The sequence below is a fragment of the Mastigoproctus giganteus genome, chromosome 11 (assembly GCF_048544385.1).
Source record: "Mastigoproctus giganteus isolate SK-2022 chromosome 11, ASM4854438v1, whole genome shotgun sequence".
Taxonomy (NCBI): Eukaryota; Metazoa; Arthropoda; class Arachnida; order Uropygi; family Thelyphonidae; genus Mastigoproctus; species Mastigoproctus giganteus.
The window spans coordinates 4,854,008-4,881,525 of record NC_143585.1 but is presented as its reverse complement, the minus strand read 5'-3'; the positions used below and the strand labels follow the sequence as shown (position 1 = coordinate 4,881,525).

General features: G+C 38.2%; 1 protein-coding gene across 1 annotated transcript in view; it reads left to right on the top strand.

Annotated features, from left to right (window-relative positions):
• LOC150077659 (dual specificity protein kinase CLK2-like) overlaps positions 1-27,518 on the top strand; it is a 377,713-nt gene that overhangs the window by 17,336 nt on the left and 332,859 nt on the right. The window contains exon 2 of the mRNA XM_090384751.1: positions 4,814-4,956. Coding sequence (XP_090240877.1) covers positions 4,814-4,956 — 143 coding nt within the window. The remainder of the gene's footprint in view (positions 1-4,813; positions 4,957-27,518) is intronic.

Here is a 27,518-nt window from a genome sequence, read left to right as displayed (position 1 = left end):
TGATCCAGAAGACGACATAAGATTAGCAAAAACAGGTTTAACAGAGGTGGGAGTAGAGATGGGCCAAAAAGTTATGGCCAATAGCTTTGACAAGAGACAGAATCCTCGACTACCATTTGGAGAGTAAGCAAGTTTTCTGCTTTTAGTCTGTTCAGATTTGCGTTTGGACTGATTAATATCTGCTTTACAATTGTTATGAGCTTTGCTGTAGGCAGAAAATGAACCTGCAGATTTGGATGCAAGCCAGTTGCAATATGCAACATTCTTATCTTGAATAGTCTTAGCACATTTATTGGAAAATCAAGATTTTAAGATGGAGAGAGCAGTAAAGGATTTCATCTTTACAAGGATTTCACTGCCACAATCTGAGGAGCGTTGATATCAGAAAATTTGAAACAGTAATCTGACCAAGAAAAAGAAGTAAAGAAATCTCACAGATCATCCCACTTTAGCATTAGCATTAGTAGAGGCATTTGATGCAAGAAAGCAAGCTTATGCAGCATCAGCCAAAAAAAAAAAAAAAAAAAAAAAAAAAACCACTTCCACTTCACCCCTCTGTTCGTTCCAAATACCTGTCCAGCTGAGCCTTAAACTTATTTAGGCTATCAACCTCCACCACAAGGGATGGAAGACTGTTCCACCAACCAACCACCCGCTGGCTAAAGGCAAATTTCCTCACGTCTATCCTACATCCGTCTTTCCTCAATTTGAATTTATGCCCTCTCAGGTGATTTTTCTGAGTTAGAGGAAGAATCCCATCAGCATTGAGCATGCTTAAACCAATCAAGGCTTTATACACCTCTATCAGATCACCTCGCTGGTGCCTAGTCTACAGACACTGTAATTTGCAAAACTTAAGCCTTTCTTCGTAAGAGCACCCCTTTGTTCCATTCACTAATCTTGTTGCCCTTCTCTGTACTCGTTCCAGCAGCTCTACATCCTTCTTGAAATGAGGCCTCCAGACCTGTATACAGTACTCTAGGTGTGGCCTGACCATTGCCTTATGCAATGGAATAATCACCTCCTTATCCCTGCTGGAAAAATTCCTGTATATCATTGACAATACTCCATGAGCTACTCTTGCAGCCCGTCTGCACTGCTCAGAGAACTTCATATCTGCCTGCACAACCACCCCCAAGTCCCTTTCATTCTCTACCACTGTCAGTGTAGTACCACAGAGGTGATACATTGCTCTGGGGGTTGCTGTTTCCCATGTGTAGTACTTTACATTTGTCAATGTTAAACTTCATTTGCCACCTCTCAGCCCATCTGCTCAACCTTTCCAGATCCTGTTGCAGCAGCATAGTGTCAGTAGTGTCCTTGACAACCCTGCCAACCTTTGTATCATCTGCAAACTTGGACTTTAAGCTTGATATACCATCATCAATATCATTTATAAATACAGAAAACAATAATGGACCCAACACTGAGCCCTGAGGGACTCCACTAATAACATTAGTCCACGATGAGCAGTGTCCATTGATTACCACTCTCTGTCTTCTCCCCCTCAACCACCCCTTTATCCATAGCAGCAATTTGCCTCCAATGTCACACTGCTCCAATTTGTGTAGCAGTCTTCCATGTGCAACAGTATCAAAAGCCTTTCTAAGATCCAAGTATATAATATCAAAGTTATTCCCTGCATCCAGTTCTTTTGTGACTGCATCATAATATCCAATCAAGTTGGTCAGGCAAGACTTCCCCTTAACAAAACCATGCTGTGTCTGAGCTATAACTGAAGTCTTGTCTAAATGATCCTGCAGTGCTTCTTTAACCAGTGCCTCCATTAATTTTCCTGGAACAGAAGTTAAGCTCACAGGTCTATAATTACTTGTGTCAGCCTTTGATCCTCCTTTGTGAATTGGGGTCACATTTGCACATTTCCAGTCTATGAGTACCTCCCCTGAGTCCAAGGAAGCTCTCATAATTATGGCTAAGGGTTTGCTTACTTCCTTTGCTGTCTCCTTTAATATAACTGGATAGATCCCATCCACCCCGGGTGCCTTTCTTGTGTTTATCTTCAACAGTTTCTCCTCCACTTTACTCCCAGTTATTTCAAGATTCTGTAGCTTACTGCTAGAGTTGAATACACCTCTGGCATTCCCCTTGCTGAATAACTCCTCATGTGTGAATGTCGATGCAAAATATTCATTTAGTTTGTTAGCAACCTGATCAGGATCATCAACAGTTGACTCATCAATATCAAGTGGACCAATCTGATTCATCCCCTTCCTTCTAGAGTTAACATAAGTAAAGAACTCTTTGCATCCCTTGCCAAGGATTTCTCATAATCTGCCTTCGCCTGCCTAACCTCCTTTGTAACTTGGTTGCATATCAACTTGTATCTATCATAGGCTTCTGTGTCATGTGTTAATTTGTAAGTATCCCATGCATTTTTCTTCTCTGCCATATGCCTCATTAGTTCATCTGACATCCATTTTGGCCTAAACCTTGAACAATATTTCTTAGTTGGTATGTAAAGCCTAGTAGCTTCCAAGATATGTTCTTTGAATGCTTCCCATTTTGAATTTGCTGTTGGTAACATCATCAGTTGGTCCCACTGTATAGAATTTAAATACTGTCTCAGTCCATCGTAGTCGCCTTTACAGAAGCAATAACCCTTCCCTTTACCCCTAATGGTAGTTACCTCTTTCAGTAAATCCCACTTCAGCACACTGTGATCACTGCCACCTAGTGGTTCATTTATCTGCAGATTCTTAATGCATGAAGAATCACTGCTGATAATCAAATCAAGAGTATTACTCCCTCTAGTTGCTTCCTGAACATGCTGATGTAGAAAACAATCATCCAATAAATCCACAAAAGCCCTGCTAGTGTGTGAGTAACCAGCCCCCAAATTCCAGTCAATATCTGGGAAATTAAAATCTCCCATTATAAGACTCTCTGATTTACTGGCCCACTCTATTTCCCTGTACAGTTTCTTATTATACTCATCAGAGTCATTAGGCCTATAGCACACTCCTACTCAATTTTGATCTCCCAATGCTTATGTCACACCAAACTGACTCAACACTGCACTGTCCAGCGATGTCGACTGGCTTCACTTCCTTGGTTTTTATGTGTTTCTTAACTAATAGCATAACCCCTCCCCCCTTCCTATCCTGTCTATCCTTTCTGTAGACGTTGTACTCCCCAAATTGCAGTTCTGCATCCCTTATATCTGTGTGACACCACGTCTCTGATATCCCAACAATATCTGCCTTTGATGTTTTGAGCAATACCTCAAATTCATCAAATTTATTTACTAAACTCCTAGCATTGGTGTACACGCAAGTATACCTGCACCTGTTTCTATTCTTAGCTACCCTAACACAACCCATGTGTTTATTTGTACCGCAATGGCTCCCAACAGTCTCTGAAATACCATGCATCTTGTTTTTCAGGCTTCTACTCATTCTAATAGAAGTAGTGCAAGAATCTCTTTCACCTCTGCCAGTGGCTACTGTCAATCTATTGGTCTTTGTCTCCCCCCAAGCTAGCAGTTTTCCGACCCACCTAACACTGCCTCGATAGCATCAGCAAATATTCTTGCACCCTTTCTATTTAAGTGTATCCCATCCCTGTAGAAGCAATCTCTCCTGTTAACAAGTAAAAAAGATAGGTGGAACAGGACATACCCTGGTCCTGTTCCACCTATCTTTTTTACAAAGCATGTTCCCCGTTTCCCTGACAATAGAGTCACCAACAACTACTAGTTCCTTCGGGACCAGCGCATTCTGCCTTGGGGTTTGTCTCTGTGTCACGCGATGCCCAAGTGCAAGCTCTGGCGTTGATGTGGGCAGCTGAGAGCTTGATGGACCCCTCAATTTAGTTTCTTCGAGGGCATCCACCCTGTCCTTCAAGCTCTCATATAGGCCCACAAGAACGCTGAGTTGTTGCTTGATATCGATACACTCCTTGCATCGCGCACACACAAAGACAACCCCCTTGGCAGTATCATGTCCCGTACCTGATTGCTCTGCAAACATCAAGCAAACAGTGCATTTTATAAGGCTGAGTCAGAGGACAACTGCCCCCCTCAGTTCTGCTCTGAGCCACAGCACTTCCATTAGCTTGAGCCTTTTGCTTTGCTGCTCTGGTCTGAGTCATGATTCTATTAATTTATTAATTAATTATAATTAATTATGTTATGTTATTAATTATGTTAAATATAATTAATTATATTACGTTTGTAATCTAAGTCGTTATATGTATTTATTTAAACGTACAATTTAACTGTTAACGAAGTTCAAATTTATATTCTTATAATGCCAAACAAGATTGAGAATGGCCACAAAAGAAAGGCTCCATTGGAGAAGAGGCCATTATCAAGTTGTGATTTGAGATGCCCAGAGGACCACTTAACTCGACTGTATACTTGGACAGGTTTTTTGTGAGAGAAAGATCAAGAGTGTTGGCTGTGTGGTGAGGATTGTCTGGTATTCTAGTAGGTAAATGAATAATATATGTGAGGTTATTAGTAATTGCAAAAACTTCAGCATCTCGACCAGCTGGATCTATATTACTGCAAAATAGAAGCCAGCTTCAGTTGTGAACATTAAAATCTCTATGGAAAAGTATATCACTGTTAGCAAAGTTAGACTGGAGAAAGTTAAGTTCTGTTTAAGTAAGAATTTCAATTTATGAGGAAGATTTAATGAAAATGGCCTGATGTGGAAGAGAAGCAAGAACACAAGCACCTTCCTGTATTATAATGATATCCACTTCATTTGTTACATCAACAACTGTACTACTTATATATAATTGGCATAATTTCTCTTTAATCTTGACCTTTTGCTTATATATTTTTCAGATGCCACAGTGGAGGAGACAACATTCTGTTTCGGTTACTAGTGGGTCCAGAAGCAGTACTTGTAGTCATAGATATAAGAGGCATAAAGATAATTCCAGAAATCATAATGAACACTATCATTCCAGATACAGTAGATCAAGAAGGTATGTATAGATTTGCTACAATATTCTTCAGAAATTTAAATATAGAATAATTGTGATTTTCCATATATACTTGAGTACAAGTCGACCTGTAATATTCAGCCTCGGAAAGTCAGAAAATGTATCGAGCCATGTATAAGTCGCTATAAGAAAATGAGCTTTGAGGGTATAATTGGCACTGTCAGATATTGAATGGGAAAAACGTCCAAAACTATTTGATACAAATTTTTTATTTTTTTGATAGTAAACGAAAGGAATACAGGTAGGACTCGGTTTACCCCGCTTCAATTTACGGCGTTTCACTTTTGTGCCTCTCATAGATCACGATTAGAGGGCGGTGATGAGTCACGACTCCGCCCAACTTCCTAGACACAGATGGTCCTGACATTGTAATAAAACTATAATACTAAATGATAAACTATGGCCTAAAATTTAAATAATTATAAAATGTGATGAGAAAAAGCAAATTACAATAACCACGGACTAAAAACTGCAAGTGAATTGACAAACATGCACTGGTGTTCAGAGTACAGGACACTTCTTTTTATTAATATGCATTTTCAAATGCAGATACTGTACATATCTACCACCATGCCTCAAAACGTGTATAATCAAGTGCGTCTGGACAATGATGTAAATCATTGACAATCGAAGGAAAAATGGGAGTTATTCGGCGAATGGAGAAAGGTGAAACTCAGTCAGATGTGTGTCATTCCTTCAATTTAGCACCATCAACTGTAACAACTATAATGAAAAATGCTGATACCACAAAGCAATTCTTCCCAATCAGCTGTCAGTATTGGTGGAGGACCCTCTTACTACACCTATTCCCAGAATAAAACAGTCGAAAAAATTGAAAAGCTGCTTGTCCTGTGGATTGACGACATGACCCAGCGTCATCTTCCTCTAACAGAATCACTTATCAGGTATAAAGCAAAATCTTTTTGATGAGTTAAGTGGTGAAGAGTCCTAATGATTTTACTGCTAGTAGAGGATGGCGTTTTTTAGATTCAAGAACAGAACAAAAATCCAAAATGTTAAAATGTCAGGAGAAGCAGCTAGTGCGGATATTACAGCTGCAAATGAATTTCCAATTTACTTTCAAAAATTCATCGATGAAGAAAAGCTTACCGCAGACTTAGTTTTTAATGTAGACGAAATGGGCCTCTACTGGAAAAAGCTACCTTCGTTGCTCGTGAAGAACATTCTGCCTCTGGGTTCAAGGCAGCCAAGGACTGTTTGACTTTATTGTTGGGTGGCAATGCTTTAGGAACTTTCAGATTAAAACCTCTGTTAGTTTATCATTCAGAAACATCTGAAGGGAATCGTGAAAACACAGGTTCTTGTCTTCTGGTATTATGCAGTTCTTGTCTTCTGGTGTCCTGAGTTACGCAGACAATTTTTAGTGATTGGTACATGTCGTATTTTTGCCCGGTGGTAAAGGAATTCTGTACAAAAAATAGATTTCCTCACAAGGTTTTGCTGCTGTTGGACAATGCCGCCCCTGGTCACACTCCAGATTTGAGTGATTTGAATACCAGTGGCCTAGAGATCAAGATTGTCTTCCTTCCACCAAACACAACCTTACTTTTACAACGCATGGATCAAGGAGCAATATCCACCTTCAAGGCTTAGTATTTATGGACAACACTCAAGGGAATTTCTGAGCCTAATCAAGTGTCTGATAAAGTCACATTGAGAGACTGCTGAAGTCATAAGACATTACGAAAGGGAACTCTAACATTTCAGCGGCGTGGAGTGAAGTGTCAAAATCATGTATGAATGGTGTCTAGCATAAGCATTGGCCTGACTGCATTCTGAATTCTCAAGAGCACGACACTACCCTTGCGTCAATAACAGAGAATGTGACAGAGATAGCAAAGGAAATAGGACTAGATGATGTAGAAGTTGGTGACATAAATTAGCTCCTAGAGAGTCATGGTGAAGAGCTTTCAATGGAATATTTACGACAGTTAACTGAACAACTGTCCAAAGAATACAGAGGAAAGTGAAGCTGACTCTGCAATGCCAGTTAGGACACTAACAGTGAAATCAATGCAAGAGGTTATTGCTCTTATTAATAAGGGGTGTGAGATCTTCTGTAGCAACGACCCCAACTGGGAGTGGAGCTAAACCATTAAGAGAGGAATTGAGACAGTACTACAGCAAACTTATTATCAGAAAAGAAGAAAACCAAACAGACATCTATTCTATCGTTTTTAAAGCAGTCAATTTTCTTTATTTTTCTTAAACATTATACAAATTTCAATATGTAAATTTCATAAAGTAAAACATTTTTCAAGTACATATTTTGTGTTGATTACTGAAAATCTTGGAATGCAACCTAATGTATTTACATATGTTCACATTATGTTTTTTCTTCGTTTTACTTGGCGCACTATGGCCATAGCTGCTGGTGCGCCTAAGAAATCACTAAATCAACAAACCAACCAACCAATCATTTAACCCAGAAATCTCAGGAACCTAATCCTGGGGTAAACCGAGTCCTACCTATATTTATATTAATGAATTTTATAAAATCATAGGAACTTTTTATTACTTACCTTAATATTAATTCATACGCAAGTGTTTGAAATTTATTTTATTGGCAAAACTGTCAGATGAAGATGTTAGTGGCAGAGAAGAAAAATGCATGGGATACATATAAATTAACAGTTGACACGGAAGCCTATGATAGATATAAGCTGGTCTGTAACCAAGTCACAAAGGAGGTTAGGGAGGCAAAGGCAGATTACTTTGGCAAAGATGCAAAAAAAAACCAGCAAAGAGTTCTTTACTTATGTAAACTCTAGAAGGAAGGGGGATCAATCAGATTGGTCCACTTGATATCGGTGGTTCAACTGTTGATGATCCTGCTCAGATAGCTAACAAACTAAATGAGTATTTTGCATCTACATTCACACATGAGAAGTTATTCAAGGAGGGGAATGCCAGATGTTTATCAAACTCTAAAAGGAGCTAAGTGATTTTGTAATAACTGAGAGCAAAGTGGAGGAGAAATTGTCGAAGATAAACATAAGAAAGGCACCTGGGGTGGATGGGATCTATACAGTTATATTAAAGGAGGCAGCAAAGGAAGTAAGCAAACCCTGAGCCATAATTATGAGAGCTTCCTTGGACTCAGGGGAGGTACCAATGGACTCGAGATGTGCAAATGTGACACCCGAATTCACAAAGGAGGATCAAAGGGTGATATAAGTAATTAAGTTAGATAGTTAATAAGTTAGTTTAACTTTTGTTCCAGGGAAATTAATGGAGGTACTGGTTAAAGAAGCATTGCAGGATCATCTATACAAGAATTTAGTTATAGCTTGGACATGGTATGGGTTTCTTAAGGGGAAGCCTTGTCTGACCAATTGGATTGGATACTGTAATATGGTCACAAAGGAACTGGATGCAAAGAATAATCTTAATATCATGTATTTGGATCTTAGAAAGACTTTTAATACTGTCACGTGGAAGACTGCACAAATTGAAGCAATGTGGCATTGGAGGTAGGTTGCTGCTAGGGATAAAGGGATGGTGAGTGGGAGAAGACAGAGAGTGGTAATCAGTTGTAACCAATGTTATTAGCGGAGTCCCCCAGGGTTCAGTGTTGGGTCCATTGTTGTTTTCTGTATTTATTAATGATATTGATGATGGTATATCAGGTTTAATGTCGAAGTTTGCAGGCGATATGAAGGTCGGCAGGGTTGTTAATGACAGTACACTGCTGCAACACGATCTAGAAAAGTTGAGCAGATGGGCTGAGAGGTGGCAACTCAAGTTTAATATTGACAAATGTAAAGTACTGCATATGTGAAGCAGTAACCCCAGAATAAAGTATCAACCATGTGGTACTACATTGACAGTAGTAGTAGAGAATTAAAAGGACCTGGGGGAAATTGTGCAGGCAGATATATGAAGTTTTCTGAGCAGTGCAGACAGTCTGCAAGAGAAGCTCATGGTGTCTTGTCAATGATATACAGGAATTTTTCTAGCAGGGATAAGGAGGTGATTATCCCTTTGTATATGGTAAAGGTCGGGCTAAATCTTGAGTAATATATACAGGTCTGGAGGCCTCATTTTAGGAAGGATGTACAGCTGCTGGAATGAGTACAGAGAAGGGCAACAAGATTAGTGAATGGAACTAAGGGTTGCTCTTACGAAGAAAGGCTTAAGTTTTGAAAATTACATTGTCTGGAGACTAGGCATCTGTGAGGTGATCTGATTGAGGTGTATTTGAGCATGCTCAATGCTGATGGGATTTTTCCTCTTGCTCGGAATAATCACCTGAGAAGGCATAGATTCAAATTGAGGAAAGATAGTTGTAGCATAGATATGCAGAAGTTTGCCTTTAGTCAACGGGTGGTTGATTGCTGGAACAAACTTCTGTCTGTCATTGTAGAAGTTGATAGCTTAAATAGATTCAAGGCAGAACTTTTTTGTTTGTTTGTTTCTGCATCCTCCGTATTTGGTGGTCACTGGCTCGAACCCCAGTCTAATCAAGAAGCAAGTGTGCTACGCACTGCTGCTCCTGCCCACCTGGCTACGGAGGCGCTTTCAAGGCAGAACTAGACAAACATTTGGAGCGAGTGGATGGATAAAATGAGAAGGTTTTTTTTTTTGGCTGATGCTATGTAATCTTGCTTTCTTGCGTCATGTGCCTTTGCTAATGCTAACTTTGAAAATGAAATTTTATTTAGACCATGAAACTCCACATGTTCATCGTCTTCATTCTCATCAAAAGTAGTTTGCTGCTGCTGCTTCTCTAATTTCTGGATAATCATCATACACATCAAATGGGTCTTCATAACATTACTAATACTGCATTTTAAAAATGTATATTTGATAATCTCAGAAGATAAATTTCCCATTCTACCTACAGAGAAAAATTTCTCTGTATGTAGAATGGGAAATTTATCTTCTTAGATTTATCTTCTATTTTTGATTTTGAAAACATCCAAAATTTCTAAACTTATTTCAACGTAGCTATTGAAATAGTTTGAGAGAAAATGCACTCTCTTCAGAATGAGCATTTTCTCTCAAATCATATATTTGTTTGCTATAAATTCTGATAATTGAATCATTCTAGAAAATTAACCGAGAACTATGTAGCTGTTAAAAATCAAAATTTTTAAAATCTTAATTTTTGATTGACACACTAGGTAGCTGTCTATAATCTGTTAATAAATGATTTACTGAAAGATATATCTACTTTCAAGGGTAGAGGGAAGAGATTTTGGTTTCATAAAAAAGGTCTACAATGGTCTTAAACAGACTTTAATTTCTTTCAGTGGGACTAACTGTTCCATGTTCATCATCAGCCATTTTCAATCCACTGCAGGATGAAGGCCTCTCCAGAACTTTCCAGTTTTGTGCAATGGCCATCCATTTACTACCCACAAACTCATGAATTTCATCTGTCCATCTCTGTTGTTGTCTTCCAGGTTTTCTTCTAGCTCCTCTTGGTACTATCCTGTTATTTTCTTAGTCCATCTGTCATCATGTCTTTGAGCTGTGTCCTACCCAAGACCATTTTAGTTCTTTAGTTTTGATAAGAATGTTCTTTACTTGAGTTTGCTGCCTAATCCATGTAATAGTAATAGAGGCATGTGATGCAAGAAAGCAAGTGTATGAGCTTATATAAAAGCAGTAAAAAAAAAAAAATTCACAATCATTCTCCCTAAATGTTTGTCCAGTTCCTCCTTGAATTTATTTAAGCTATTAACCTCCACGACAGATGGAAGTTTGTTTCAGCAATTAACCACCCGCTGGCTAAAGGCACATTTCCACACATGTATTCTACAATTGTCTTTCCTCAATTTGAATTTATGACCCTTTAGGTTTGTAATCTGAACGTTGAAGAATCCCATCAGAATTCAGCATGCTCAAACCATTCAAGGCCTTATACACCTCAATCAGATCACCTTGCAGGTGCCTAGTCTCCAGCTGCTGCAGTTTGCAGAACTTAAGCCTCTCTTGGTAAGAGGATCCCTTCATTCCCCTCACCAATCTTGTTGCCCTTCTCTGTACACGCTCCAGTAATTGTGCAGTCAGATATTCTCAGAAAACCATATCTGACTGCACAATTACTCCCAGATCTACCACCCTAAGTGTAGTACCACACAGTTGGTACGTTTCTCTGGGGTTGCTTCTACCCATATGCAGTACTTTGCATTTGTCAAGGTTAAACTTCAGTTGCCACTTCCCAGCCCATCTGCCCAAATTTTCTAGATCCTGTTGCAGTAACACGCTGCCATTACTGTCATTAACAACCCTGCCAACCTTCGTATCATCTGCAAACTTCGACACTAAGCCTGATATACCTTCATCAATATCATTGATAAATATACAAAACAACAGTGCACCCAACACTGAACCCTGTTATTATAGGGTTGCTAATGTTATTAGTGGGATTCCACTAATAACATTAGTCCACGAAGAGCAGCACCCATTGATTACCACCCTCCACTCAGGGATCAAAAAATCCCAGATGCAAGGTTGCCTAACTTTTATATTGTTATGTCCTACTGAGAAAAATATTTGAAATTGTTTCCAGTAAAACAGCATGACACAACTTATTAAAGAATATTTTTAAAATATATTTTATTATTGTTATTATTATGGAGGCCTAAGTTGTTATTTTTATATATATCGCCATCAAAACCTTAATAATTTCCCTGCAATTTTGACAAGATTATGAGACTAATTGAAAAAATTGGCAGCGTACTTATAGCAAGGCTGAATACAGTTTTTTATTTGCAGTCTTGATAGTCTATATTTTGTAAATGATTAGTGCCAATTTTATTTCAAGTACAATATCCAGCACACTTGTTATGGCAGGAATCTTATGGTCAAAGGAGTTGATATTGGTGACAAAGGATATGAGCTCTTCATCTTATCAGATTTTGCTATATAGGAAACGAAACAGTTGGAGTAACAGCATATTTGAGCAGAAGACTCATTTCTGGACGTAATAGAAAGAAAGAAAAACTAAGTTAGCTGCAAAGTGTATTGAACAATTGAAACAGTTCATTTGATTTAAAGCTAAAAAGTTTCTTTTCATTCTCTGATATAACTGTGGAGTTAACATTATTAAATTTAGCAGAAAACTGGCAGAATAACCGAGCTAGCAGTTATTCTGCCAGTTTTCTGCTAAATTTAATGTATATTAAAGTAATTAAACTAAATTGACTAGATCGTAGATATAGCTTAGCTTAATTTTCAGCACTCAAGAGGTGAGTGCTGAAAATTATATATTCTATGTGTTTATTCATAGGGTACAACAAAGAAGTCCAACTTAGGTTACCTAAATACCTTGGCCCTTTGATCTAATGGGTATAGTTTTCACCCCTAATACTTATATTCTAAATTCTCCAATTTATCCAGTTGGTATTATATTTAAAAAATTAAGGTTATATACAGACTGATGTAATGTTCAATCAATAATGTAATGGCATTAATCTGTTCTGATACTCTTTTTCTTTTTCTCATTTTCTTCTACATAACTTTATATATATATATATATATATATATATATATATAGTTTTGCCATACTACTGGCATTAGTTTTGATTTAATATCAGTTTATACATACAGGGTGTTTCAGTTAAACGTTTCAGAACTTCTAAGAGGGGTAGAGTACATCCTGACAACTCGAAATCATATAGCAATGTGGTGTCGGAAATGCTTTCCTGAAGCGGTGTTGTACACAGAAGCACCATAAAGAAAAGAGATCGTAAGTGAGAAATCGTTTTAATAATAAATGAAAAGAAGCAAAAGGTACATGGATTAAAGTAAGTGTTCGAAGTTTCTTCCACAGGCTACAATGCACGCCTCACATCTCCGACGCATGGACATCCGAACATTCTGGAATACTCCAGGCGAATTTCGAATTTCTTCGGCAGCTACTGCGATTCTTGCAACCAGCTCCTCAGCATTGTCAACAGGGGTGTCATAAACTAGCGATTTCATATGACCCCAGAAATAAAAATCAAGACATGATAGGTCGGGTGACCGAGCAGGCCAACGCACGGGACCACCACGTCCGATCCACTGTTGACCAAATGTGACATCCAGGTAGTTACGAACATCTCCGCTATAATGGGCAGGGACTCCATCGTGTTGGAACCACATTGTCTGTTGCATCGATGCAGAAATCTGTTCATCTCTCAAAAGTTGTGGCAATACTTGCTGCAGAAAGATCAAGTAGATAGGTCCGGTTAGACGACACGGTAACAGGTAAGGTCCGATGAGGTGATCTCCCATAATACCGGCCCATACATTGACCGAAAATCGAATCTGTGCTGCATGACGTCGTATTGCATGCGGGTTCTCGACCGCCCAGATATGGTCGTTATGTGTGTTGAAAATTCCTTCCCTTGTGAAGGATGCCTCATCGGAAAACAACACTTCAGCAGGAAAAAGGGGATTTGTAGCACATTTTCCAAGGTACCACTGTGCGAAAGCAATACGAGGTGCATAATCCTCCGGTTGCTGTGTCTGGACACGCTGCACGTGAAACGGATGCATGTCTTGTTCTCGGAGAATCCTCCAGACGCTGCAATGGGAAACCCCGACTGCATTTGCTAGACTTCGTGTACTCGTTCTTGGATTCCCCTGTACATGCTGCAGCACATTCTGTTCGACGGCTGGAGTCCGTGCTGTTCTTACCCTGTCCCTGTCAGCTCTTTCAAATGAACCTCTCTCAGCTAACCTCTGGTGCAGTCTTGCAAAGAAATTATGACTGGGAATACGCCTCGTCGGATATCGTTCCGCGTATAAACGCTGTGCGGCTGGCCCACTACAATTTGCAGTGCCGTACGCCAAATGCATATCGGCTAACTCTGCGTTCGTGTAATCATCCATCCTACTAACTTGGCGTTCTTGTGCGAAATTAAGATTCCCTGCACTAAAGCTCGGAATTTTCGATTCTGCCCATTGGTATATGATTTCGAGTTGTCAGGATGTACCCTACCCCTCTTAGAAGTTCTGAAACGTTTAACTGAAACACCCTGTATATATATATATATATACAAAGGGTACTAGGAAAGTTTTGCAATATGACGCAACAATGAATCACAGGAAGCTGCTTGTTGCTGCATGTTGAGACATGTTCATACGTGCATAGTAGCCGCCGCGCCAAGTCAATGGGCTCAGTTATTCATTAGTAGTGAGAGTGTAAAGTGCTTGCGATGGCATCGTGGTCACGAAATGAGATAAGGACAGTTTTGCGGTATAATTTCGTGCGTGGTTTAACCATAGACCAGTGCTTAGAAGAAATGACTCTTGCACTAGATGATGATTGTCCACATCGTACAACAATATTCAGGTGGTATAGAGAATTCCAAAGGGGAAATTTCACTCTGGAGGATTCTGAGAGGCCGGGAAGGCCACGAACGTCAGTTACGGAGGAAAACGTTACTGCTGTGAGGAAAATGCTTGACGAAAACAGGCGAGTGACCTACCAACAGATAGAGGATACTTTGGGCCTAAATGCACCAGCAATTCGTTCGATTCTGCAAGATCATTTGCATGTGAAGAAACTTTGTTCTCTCTGGGTGCCGCATCAACTGACTGAAGAGCAGATGACACGACGTGTGACTTGGTGCCGGGAGATGTTAAAAAAGTTTGATAAGGGACAATCTCGGTATGTGAACAACATCGTGACAGGTGACGAGACTTGGCTGTACTATTACGATCTGCCGACCAAGGCTCAAAACAAAGTTTGGGTCTTTGATGATGACAACACACTCGTAATTGTCAGAAAATCCCGATCTGTAAAGAAGAAAATGATAGCTGTATTTTTCAAATCGAGTGGAATTGTGGAACGTGTCGTTTTGGACACGCAGAAGACAGTCACAGCTAAGTGGTATACTGAACAATGCCTGCCTAAAGTCATTGGATCTATGAAGAACCTGCGGCCAAAGTCAAGAATGGACACCTGGTACCTCCATCATGATAATGCTCCAGCTCACCGCGCCAAAGCCTGCACCGAATATTTGACCACGACAGGACTGAAACTTCTCGAGCACCCTCCCTACAGTCCAGACCTTGCTCCCTGCGACTTTGCACTGTTCCCGCATGTGAAAATGAAGCTAAAAGGGAAGCGGTTTTCCAGTGATGAGGACCTTCTATGGGCTTGGGACAACGAGTGTGCTTTACTCCCTAGTGAAACTTGGCAGAACTGGTTTAAAGATTGGTTTCGGAGGATGGAGAGGTGTATTGAATGTAGAGGAAATTACTTTGAAAAAATTAAATAAACAAAGCTGTATTGCAAAACTTTCCTAGTACCCTTTGTATATATGAAATATGAAAACGAAGAAGTGGAAGGGAAAAAAAAAAAAAAAAAAAAAACAAGGAAAAACAGTACATGTACCTGAATGCGCAAAGCAGCAAAACAGGATACATGTATATAAATAAGTGTCACCAATGAAAGTAAAATAAAATAAAATAGAAATAAAAATAAATATAGATGGAGAAGTTATTAAACACAAAATGCCGAGCCTAGTTGAAGAAAAAAGAGAAAAAGAATGTTAAGAACCTATATAAAAAAAAAAAAAAAAAAAAATTAAGTAGAATTAAATCTGAATTAATGCCGAATTAACAGGCCAATCATATGTACAAAAGCTGAAAGAAAAAGAGGGGAGGGTAATAGAAATAAAAATTATAAAATAAAAATTAAAGAATTAAAAATAAAAATAAAAATTGGTACATAGATCAGGTATTTCATCAGGGGGCTACACCTGATCATGTACCAAACACTGTGTTTCTATGCAAACTCATGCTGATGGAGACGCTATAGAAATGAAATGGATATAAAAAATGAAATGGATATAAAAATTATTTTTAAAAATTTTTAAAAATAATTGTACTGGAGAAAGTCAAGTTGCAAAGAGAGGAAGTCAGAGCTCCAAGTGATTAGTGGAGTTGGGAGAACGGTAGAGACAACAGATGAATTTGACACAATGAGGTAGAGAGATTTTAAGCCAGAGAAGATCAAAGAGAGATTTCAAATTGCCAAGTCTCTGACAGGAACTATCAGAACGGACATATGCACAAGTACCACCTTTGAGGCGAAAGGAATCATACAGCGAATAATTTGGGCATCTGAGATGAGCAGTAGTTGAATCAACCTATAACTGAGATTCTGTCAGAAAAAGTACATGGGGTTTGGCAGACTGCAAGTGGAAATGGACATCATTGAGATTAGAATTGAGACCACATATATTTGTGAAAAGAATTAGGAACTGCTTGTATATATATATATATACACACACACACAAACAAGCAGTTTTCACTTTACGAGTTCCTGGGTTTACGAGTTTTTTTTTTTTTTTTTTCCAAGTATCAAGTATCAACAAAATCAAAAATATGAACATTAATTGCAAAAAATGAATGTTAAACATTCATAAATACGGCATTTCAAACCACGCGCGTAGCTATGCAATACAGTGTACCCAGCTTTACGATATTAATCTATTCCAATTCCAAATTCTGCTCCAATTTGTACAATAGTCTTCCATGCGCAACAGTGTCAAAAGCTTTCCTGAAATCCAAATATATGATATCAAAATTATTTTTTGCATCCAGTTCCTTTGTAACCACATCATAATATCCTATCAAATTTGTCAGACAAGACTTTCCCTTAACAAACCCATGCTGTGTCTGAATTATTGCTGCAGTCTTGTCTAGATGATCCTGCAATGCATCTTTAGCATTAGCATTAGCAGAGGCATTTGATGCAAGAAAGCAAGCTTATGCAGCATCAGCCAAAAAAAAAAAAAAAAATCACTTCCACTTCACCCCTCTGTTCGTTCAAAATACCTGTCCAGCTGAGCCTTAAACTTATTTAGGCTATCAACCTCCACTACAAGGGATGGAAGTCTGTTCCACCAACCAACCACATGCTGGCTAAAGGCAAATTTCCACACGTCTATCCTACATCTGTCTTTCCTCAATTTGAATTTATGCCCTCTCAGGTGATCATTCTGAGCTAGAGGAAGAATCCCGTCAGCATTGAGCATGCTCAAACCATTCAAGGCTTTATACACCTCTATCAGATCACCTCACTGGTGCCTAGTCTCCAGACACTGTAATTTGCAAAACTTAAGCCTTTCTTTGTAAGAGCACCCCTTTGTTCCATTCACTAACCTTGTTGCCCATCTCTGTACTCATTCCAGCAGCTCTACATCCTTCTTGAAATGAGGCCTCCAGACCTGTATACAGTACTCTAGGTGTGGCCTGACCATTGCCTTATACAAGGGAATAATCACCTCCTTATCCCTGATGGAAAAATTCCTGTATATCATTGACAATACTCCATGAGCTACTCTTGCAGCCCGTCTGCACAGCTCAGAGAACTTCATATCTGCCTGCACAACCACCCCCAAGTCCCTTTCATTCTCTACCACTGTCAGTGTAGTACCACAGAATTGATACGTTGCTCTGGGGTTGCTGTTTCCCATGTGTAGTACTTTACATTTGTCAATGTTAAACTTCATTTGCCACCTCTCAGCCCATCTGCTCAACCTTTCCAGATCCTGTTGCAGCAGCGTAGTGTCCTTGACAACCCTGCCTACCTTTGTATTGTCTGCAAACTTCGACATTAAGCTTGATATACCATCATCAATATTATTTATAAATACAGAAAACAATAATGGACCCAACACTGAGCCCTGAGGGACTCCACTAATAACATTAGTCCACGATGAGCAGTGTCCATTGATTGCCACTCTCTATCTTCTCCCTCTCAACCATCCCTTTATCCATAGCAGCAATTTGCCTCCAATGTCACACTGCTCCAATTTGTGTAGCAGTGTTCCATGTGCAACAGTATCAAAAGCCTTTCTAAGATCCAAGTATATAATATCAAAGCTATTCCCTGCATCCAGTTCTTTTGTGACTGCATCATAATATCCAATAAAATTGGTCAGGCAAGACTTCCCCTTAACAAAACCATGCTGTGTCCGAGCTATAACTGAAGTCTTGTCTAAATGATCCTGCAGTGCTTCTTTAACCAGTGCCTCCATTAATTTTCCTGGAACAGAAGTTAAGCTCACAGGTCTATAATTACTTGTGTCAGCCTTTGATCCTCCTTTGTGAATTGGGATCACATTTGCACATTTCCAGTCTGTGGGTACCTCCCCTGAGTCCAAGGAAGCTCTCATAATTATGGCTAAGGGTTTGCTTACTTCCTCTGCTGTATCCTTTAATATAACTGGATAGATCCCATCCACCCCAGGTGCCTTTCTTGTGTTTATCTTCAACAGTTTCTCCTCCACTTTACTCCCAGTTATTTCAAGATTCTGTAGCTTACTGCTAGAGTTGAATACACCTCTAGCATTCCCCTCGCTGAATAACTCCTCATGTGTGAATGTCGATGCAAAATATTCATTTAGTTTGTTAGCTACCTGAGCAGGGTCATCAACAGTTGACCCATCAATATCAAGTGGACCAATCTGATTCATCCCCTTCCTTCTAGAGTTTACATAAGTAAAGAACTCTTTGCTGTTTTTCTTTGCATCCCTTGCCAAGGATTTCTCGTAATCTGCCTTCGCCTGCCTAACCTCCTTTGTAACTTGGTTGCATATCAACTTGTATCTATCATAAGCTTCTGTGTCATGTGTTAATTTGTAAGTATCCCATGCATTTTTCTTCTCTGCCAAACTAGCGACCAAATCTTTAACCAGCGACTCCATTATTTTACCCGGAACAGAAGTTAAACTATCTGGTCTGTAATTATTAGTGTCACCCTTCGATCCCCCTTTGTGAATTGGGGATACATTTGCACATCTCCAGTCCGTGGGAACCTCCCCTGAGTCCAAGGATGCTCTCATAATTATGGCTAAGGGTTTGCTTAGTTGCTTTGCCATCTCCTTTAATATAACTGGATAGATCCCATCACCCCAGGTGCTTTTCTTACGTTTAACTTTAACAATTTCTCTTCCACTTTGCTCTCAGTTATTACAAAATCATTAAGTATCTTGCTACAATTTGATAACCTTCTGCCATTTTCAAACCTTAATAATTCCTCATGTGAGAATTCAGTTTGTTTGCTATCTGAGCAGGATCATCAACAGTCGAACCATCGATGTCAAGTGGACCAATCAGATTCACCCCTTCCTTTTAGAGTTTATATAAGTAAAGAAATCCTTGCAGTTTTTCTTAGCATCTTTTGCCAAGGATTTCTCGTAATCTGCCTTCGCCTGCCGAACCTCCTTTGTCACCTGATTAGAGATTAACTTATATCTGCCATAGGCTTCTGAGTCGCTCTATAATTTATATGCATCCCATTCATTTTTCTTCTCTGTTATGAGTCTCATTAGTTCATTTGATAACCATTTAGGTCTAAACCTTCAACAATATTTTTTAATAGGTATGAAACTTTTAGTAACTTCCACGATTAATTCCTTGAATGCTTCCCCATTAGAATTTACTGTTGGTAACATCGTTGGTTGATCCCACTGTACAGAATTTAAAAACTGTCGGAGACCACTGTACTCGCCTTTACGGAAGCAAAAACCCTTTCCTTTACTCCTGATGGTAATTAAATCTTTAAGTAAATCCCACGTCAGTACACTGTGATCACTGCCACCTAGTGGTTCTTTTATGTGCAAATTCCTAATACAAGAATGGTCACTGCTGATAACCAGATCAAGAGTATTACTTTCTCTGGTTGCCTCTCGAACATGCTGCTGCAGAAACCAATCGTCCAATAAATCCACAAAAGTCTGACTAGTGTGTGAGTGCCCAACCCACAAGTTCCAGTCAATATCTGGGAAGTTAAAATCCCCCATTATAAGACATTCCGATTTACTAGCCCACTCTATTTCTCTGTACAATTGTTCATTGTATTCATTCAAGTCATTAGGCCTATAACACACTCCTACTCTTATTTTTGCTTTCCCAGTGCTTATGTCACCAAACTGACTCAACAGTGCACTGTTCATCTATATCAACTGGATGCACTTCTTTTGATTTTATGTTTTTCTTTATTAACAGCATAACACCTCCTCCCTTTCTATCCTGTCTATCCTTTCTGTACACATTGTATTCCCCAAATTCTAGTTCGGCATTCCTTATATCTGTGTGACACCACGTCTCTGATATCCCAACAATATCTGCCTTTGATGTCTTGACCAACATTTCAAATTCATCAAATTTATTTACTATACTTCTAGCATTGGTATACAATCAAGTATAGATGCACCTATTCTTACTCCCAGCCACTCTAACATATCCCATATACCCACCTGTTTCACGATGACTGCCATCCGTCCCTGAAACCCCCAGCACCCCTCACTCCGGGTCGCTACTTATTCTGATAGAAGTTGTGCAAGAATCACCTTCACCTCTGATACAAGGACTAATAGTTTAACAGTAGCCTACGGCTACTGTTAAACTATTAGTCCTTGTATCCCCCCCCAAGCTATCAGTTTTCCGACCCACCTAACACTGCCTCGATAGCATCAGCAAATATTCTTGCACCCTTTCTATTTAAGTGTATCCCATCCCTGTAGAAGCAGTCTCTCCTGTTAACAAGTACAGTCCAGGCTGAAAAAAATTCTATCCCTTGAGCCTTGCACAATCTTTCCAGGGCCGAATTGATCGACAAGGCTCTCATCATATACTCCCTCCTATCGTGTCTGGGCAGAATTGCAGACACATTCAATTTCAACCCTAATTCATGGCTTTTTTTTCATCAGTGACCTGTACTTGTTAAGTAATTCTGCCGGTCTCCTACTCTTAATATCATTAGTGCCAACGTGTACAACTATATCACCTTTTGTGCCCCTAAAAGATGATATCTGCTCTATAACATCATCAACCTTTGCCCCTGGCATACATACCCTGGTCCTGTTCCACCTATCCTTTTAACACAATATATTTCCCGTCTCCCTGACAATAGAGTCACCAACAACTACTAGTTCCTGTGGGACCAGCGCATTCTGCCTTGGGGGTTGCCGCTGTGTTGCGTGATGACCAAGTGCAAGCTCTGGCGTTGATGTGGGCAGCTGAGAGCCTGATGGGCCCCTCATCTTGAAGAGTTACAAATAAATAAAATGATTTACTTTGTAAACTGTTTATTAATACATTTGAAAAAGGTGGGAAGTAAAATAACAAAACAACAACAATAAAATTAAGGCAAAATTAGAAACAACTGACTAAAGAGCCAACTTTGACAATTCTAATTCAACTGAAATGTAAGAAATAAAAAAAAAATATATATATATATATATATATATATAATAAAAAAACTATAAAACAATTTTATTTTTATTATTTATTTACTTTTTCACTTCTTTCATTTCACTTGACGAATTAGATAGCCAAATATACATCCTTGACTACCTTAATTTTATAATTTATTATAATTTTATTTTCTGTCAGCCTCAGATGTTTTAAAAAATAACTTTGGTACAAGAAAAAGTCTAGACCCTTCAAGCTAAGCTTGTATCTTTCAATTAAATTGTGCTGTTCAAACCATGGAATAATATTAGTTTACTATTATTTTATTTCTTTTTAGATCTTAACGTGGCTGGTCTTTTAATCTTAAAGCAAAATTTATAATATGACAAGAGTAATCGATGCAATACAACGCAAACCGTTCGAGCTATACAGTATTTTTTATTCATTCCTTTTATTGTATATTAGAATCAGTTTTTAAATATACAATATAGTAAAAGAGTTCAAAATTGGTAGAAAGGTGCAATAGATTTGTACAGCTGTGGTCCATATATATATAGTTTTGTAAGAGAATAAGAGAAGTTTACCTCAATATGATACATAGAACACTTCCATATGATACTCTCCAGAAATTAAAACGAAAACAATTTAAAAAAATGGAAACCCTTACAATAAGAAATAATTAACAATAATTAAAAATCAAATGAACACAATTAATTATTGTTAATTAATTACATATAAAACAATTAATACAAATGCCAGTAGTATGACAAAACTGTTGAGCGAACATTTAACATAAACCTAACAATTAATTGTGATAGGGAGGGAAGAGAAGGGGTAACGAGACAGAAACTGTAGCCGAAAGCCTCCAAATAATTTAGAATATAATTTAAATCCAATTCAAATTTTAAAATTTAATATATAAAGCCAACTGTATAACAATTTAGTGGCACCCCCTAGTAAGGTACCAGTTCCTAGAAACGTGAAATATCACCAAAGGAGACTAATCAAACTACTAAAACAAAATAACAAAATAAAAATAGACTGACCATTATAATAATGATCATGGAATCGCTCCATTTCAATCGCTAGACAAATCATCATATAGGTGAACCGATCGAAGGACCTATCCACTCCTTCCTCTGATCGAGTCACAAATGCAGAGGATTTGCTAGCGGTGGTCCTTATGCAGCAAAAAATAAACAATAGAACAGGCTAGGACTCCAGAGCAAAGGACTCCACACCACCGACATACTGAAAGCTTAACCAGCTTATATAGAGACAGAAAATAGAAAATATATTTATAGATGGCGGTACGGGCGCAGCTTTAGCACATCAAACCCACTACTCCCATCTGATTTACATATGTATGAGTAATGACATTAAAAATAAAATAGATAAATAAGAAAATATGAAGTAGTCATTAGTGGCAGTAAAATACATATCCTCCACATGATACCCAGTATATTACTGAAATTATGTATAAAAAAATTAATACAAATGCCAATAGTATGGCAAAACTTTAGAGTGAAAATTTAACATAAAACCTAACGGGAAGGCCTACGTAGCCAAGTGGTTAGGAGCGGGAGTGCAGTAGCACACGCTCTTTGAGTAGACCGGGATTCAAGCCCCTGACTGCTGAATACGGTCGATCTGCCAACCCGCACTGGACCAGCATGGCAGATTATGGTCCATTTCCCTCAGCATGAATTGTCGAGGAGGCTTCCATCCTGCAGTGGGTTGATAATGGCTGCACTTTACCTTTTTTTTTTTTACCTAACAATTAATCGTAATAGGGAGGGAAGAGAAGGGGTAACAAGACAGAAACTGTAGCCAAAAGTCTCCAAATAATTTAGAATATAATTTAAAATCCAATTTAAATTCATACTACTGGCATTTGTATTAATTTTTTTATACGTAATTTCAGTAATATATATTAAATTATATTTAATTTATTATTTTTCGCTCAACAGTTTTGCCATGTTACTGGCATTAATTTTTATATTTAATATCAGTTATACATTGGGCATCATGTGGAGGAATGTGCATTTTGCTGCCTCTAATGATAGCCTTATATTTATTTTCTTAATTTTCGTATTATATTTTGTACCATTTTTTTATTTTTTAACTACTTCATTATGTTAATATATGTAAATAAAATGGTAGTAGTGAATTTGATGTGCTTATGCTGCACCTGTACCGTACTACCATCTATAGTATTTTATTTTTTTGTCTATATAAGCTGGTTAAGCTTACATTGTCAGTGGTGTGGCTCTGTGCTGGAGTGCTAGTCTGTCTGTCTGTCTGTTCTATATTTTTATTTTTTTTTGCTGCATAAGGACCACAGCTATTCAAATCCTCTGCATTAGCAGTTCAATTGGGGGATCGGGTGGCGTCTGATCCTACGATCGGTTTGCCTTTGTGACGATTTGTCTAGCGATTGAAATGCAGCGATTCCCTGACCATTATTGGCCTTGTGGTCCTCTGTTGATATGGGGCATAATGGTCAGTCTATTTTTTTTATTTTGTTTTTTTTTTTTATTTTATTGTAGTTAGTTTAATCTCTATTTGTGATATTTGATATTTCACGTAATTCGGAACTGGCACCTTACGAGGTGGGGGGGTGCCACTAAATTCTTATGTAATTGGCTCTAAATTTTAAAATTGATTTATCATTTTGAATTGGATTTTCTGCTACAATTTTTAGTCTTACCTTTTCTTCTCCCTCCCTGTTGATTAATTATTATGTTTAATTTATTATTTTTCGCTCAACAGTTTTGCCATGCTACTGGCATTAATTTTGATTTATATTTAATATCAGTTATTTACACACACACACACACACACACACACACACACACACACACACACACACACACACACACACACACACACACACACACACACACAGTAGACTTCCGATTAACCAGCCCCTATTGGATTGGACCTCAGGCCAGATAATCCAAAAACACATGCAAAATACCACTTATAGGTTGTAAATTAAATAAAAAATATTTACTGTATATAGTATGTTGTATATAAATGTTTATCAAACATTTACTTAGAGAAAAAATTGATAATCTTCATCTTTTTGATTTAAATTTGTTTTTTGAAGCAAAATTTTTTCATAAGAAAAAATTCTGTTCGATATATCTTATTGCAGTTTCAAGCGCTTTCTTTCCTTCCGAATGACCTATTCTTTTGTCATTTTTATCTCTGCTCCTAACTTCTGGGTTCTTCATCTTCCACCATTTCTCCTTGACTAAGTGCTTCAATAATTTCATCGTCCACAACATTGCTCTGCTTATTGCCTACAAGCCATTTATCGATGTCTCTTTCTTCCAGGTCTTTGAACTCTGATAATTGTTTCAAATCATTAAGCAGAGAAATGTTGTTATGGTCTCTCAGATGCTCAGTGCATAGCTCTTTGTCCAGATTGCAGTTTGCAGTTAATTTTTCAACATCAGGCCATAGTTTTTCCCTGTGACCTCACAAATGTTGATGACGGCATTTCCTCAAAAGCAGATGCCAAAGTGTAAATCACATCCTTGATGTTAATTTTCTTAAGGGCCTCAGTGAGTTCCGTTTCTTCATTGGCGGTCTTCTCAAACATTTCAGAAAGTTTTCTTCTTTCTGAAATGGAAAATTAGAAATATCTTCTTTCTGAAACAGGAAAATTAGAAATATTTTTAAATGCTCTCGGTTTTTTTGACTTACCGATAACGAACACAGTCAATCTGTGTGTCTCAGTAGCATTTGCACACATAGCAATTGTAACTCGCTCTTTTCTCATTTTAAAACCTGGTACAGACATTTCTCTTTTAGTGGCTAGGGTTTTTCTTGGTATTGCTTTCCGTAATAAGCCCATCTCATCAACATTATAAACGTTTTCTTTCTCGTAATTTGCTAAAACTGAAGCAAAGTTACATTTAAAGGACGCTGCTGCTGATTTGTCTGAACTAGATATTCCTTGCCTTGAATATCTAGTTCATGTATATCGTGTCTCAGTTTAAAGTTTTTCAGCCAACCTGTGCTTGCCTTAAAATCTTCATTACCTCTTAATTTTCAATTAAAATCTTTTTCACACAACATTGGGCCAGACACTGGTTCACCTAAACTTCGCTTGTGAAGAAACCACAAATTAAGTGCACTCTCTAAAGCGGCATTTTCAGGTTTCGACATAGTCATTTCCCTGCTAGATCCTCCTTCACTATCCATAATCGACACAAATTCTGTTACAGCATTAGAAATCTTCTTGATGTCGTAAATTTTTGAAGTCCCCACCTTAAATTCTTTGGAGAGATTTCCTGAATTTTCACCTTTTTCTAATTCTACTAATAATTTCCGTTTTTTATTGCAATGTTAAAACTACGTGTTTTCTTTTCATTCACACTTTACCGTAAAAAAATAGAGAAAATAAATCGCACAGTTTCAGGCCAATATTATTCTTACCGAATCTGGAACTAAACTAATCTGAAAACTGAGTAGTGACTGTGATATTTTTCTAAAGCACATTTCTGGAGGTCACATAGAATTTTAGAGGTCACAACCATAAACCAATAAAAACAATTTGCAGTTTTTGGTTTGTTGGGTGTTATGTTTGTACAAACTGTTGTAAACTCAACATTTTGCTTATTAGAATCAAAATTCAATTTGAAGGTGATCACTATACCCGGCACTTACTGTACTACCATTAATAAAATAAAATAAAAAATAATAAGATCAGCCTTTCAAATTATTCCGGATAACCGACGTTCTACTGTATGTATATAAAATGTACAGCTATGAACATTAAAGAGAAGAATGTAATCCAAGAATGCCAAAAACAGATATTAGCCCAGTACAAGAAATAGGCTGGTTAATCATACTGCAAGGAAAATAACTACAGAGAAACCCCCAAAACTAATTAATAAAAAATATTTTAATTATCGAAAAATACAGTGAATAGTAGTAATACAGGCATGTGATGCAAGAAAGCAAGTGTATGAGCTTATGTAGAATAAGCCAAAAAAAAAGTTTGTCCAGTTCCTCCTTGAATTTATTTAAGCTATCAATTTCCACAATAACAGATGGAAGTTTGTTCCAACAATTAACCACCTGCTGGCTAAATGTAAATTTCCACACATCTATTCTACAATTATCTTTCCTCAATTTGAATTTATGGCCCCTCAGGTTCATTATCTGAGCAAGTAGAAGAATCCCATCAGAATTAAGCATGCTCAACCCATTTAAGGCCTTATTCATTGCAATCAGATCACTTCGCAGGTGGCGCCTCTGTAGCCAGGTGGGAAGGAGCAGCAGTGCGTAGCACATGCTTCTTGATTAGACTGGTGTTTGAGCCCGTCACCACCAAATACGGAGGATGCGGAAAGGTCAGGGAATGACCACCGCATATCCCGGAGCAATATGGCCTTAGTTGCTAATGCTCCTAAAAACCAAATAACTAACTAACTAACTTTGCAGGTGCCTAGTATCCAGCTGCTCCAATTTTCATAACTTAAGCCTTTCTTGGTAAGAGGAACCCTTTGCTCCCCTCACTAACTTGTTGCCCTTCTCTGTACAAGCTGAAGCAACTCCACATCCTTCCTAAAATGAGGCCTCCAGACCTGTACGCAGTACTCAAGGCATGGCCTGACCTGACCATTGCCTTATACAGAGGGACAATTACCTCCTTTTCTCTGCTAGCAAAATTCCTGTATATCACTGACAATACCCCATGACCTGCTCTGGCAGCCTGTCTGCATTGTTCAGAAAACTTCATATCTGACTGCACAATCACTCCCAGGTCTTTTTCATTTTCTACAACCTTAAATGTAGTACCGCACAGTTGGTATATTTCTCTGGGGTTACTTCTACCCATATGCAGCACTTTGCATTTGTCAATGTTAAACTTCAGTTGCCAGTTCTCAGCCCATCTGCCCAAATTTTTTAGGTCCTGTTGCAGTAGCACACTGCCATTACTATCATTAACAACCCTGCCAACCTTTGTATCATCTGCAAACTTTGACACTAAGCCTGATATACCTTCATCAGTATCATTAATAAATACACAAAACAACAGTGGCACAACACTGAACCCTGTGGGACTCCACTAACATCATTAGTCCAGGAATAGCAGCATCCATTGCTCACCACCTTCTGTCTTCTCCCTCTCAACCACCCTTTTATCCATTGTAGCAACTTACCTTTAATACCATTGTGCTCCAATTTGTACAGTAGTCTTCCATGCACAACAGTGTCAAAAGCTTTCCTGAAATCCAAATATATGATATCAAAATTATTTTTTGCATTCAGTTCCTTTGTAACCACATCACAGTACCAATCAAATTTGTCAGACAAGACTTTCCCTTGACAAACCCATGCTGTCTGAATTA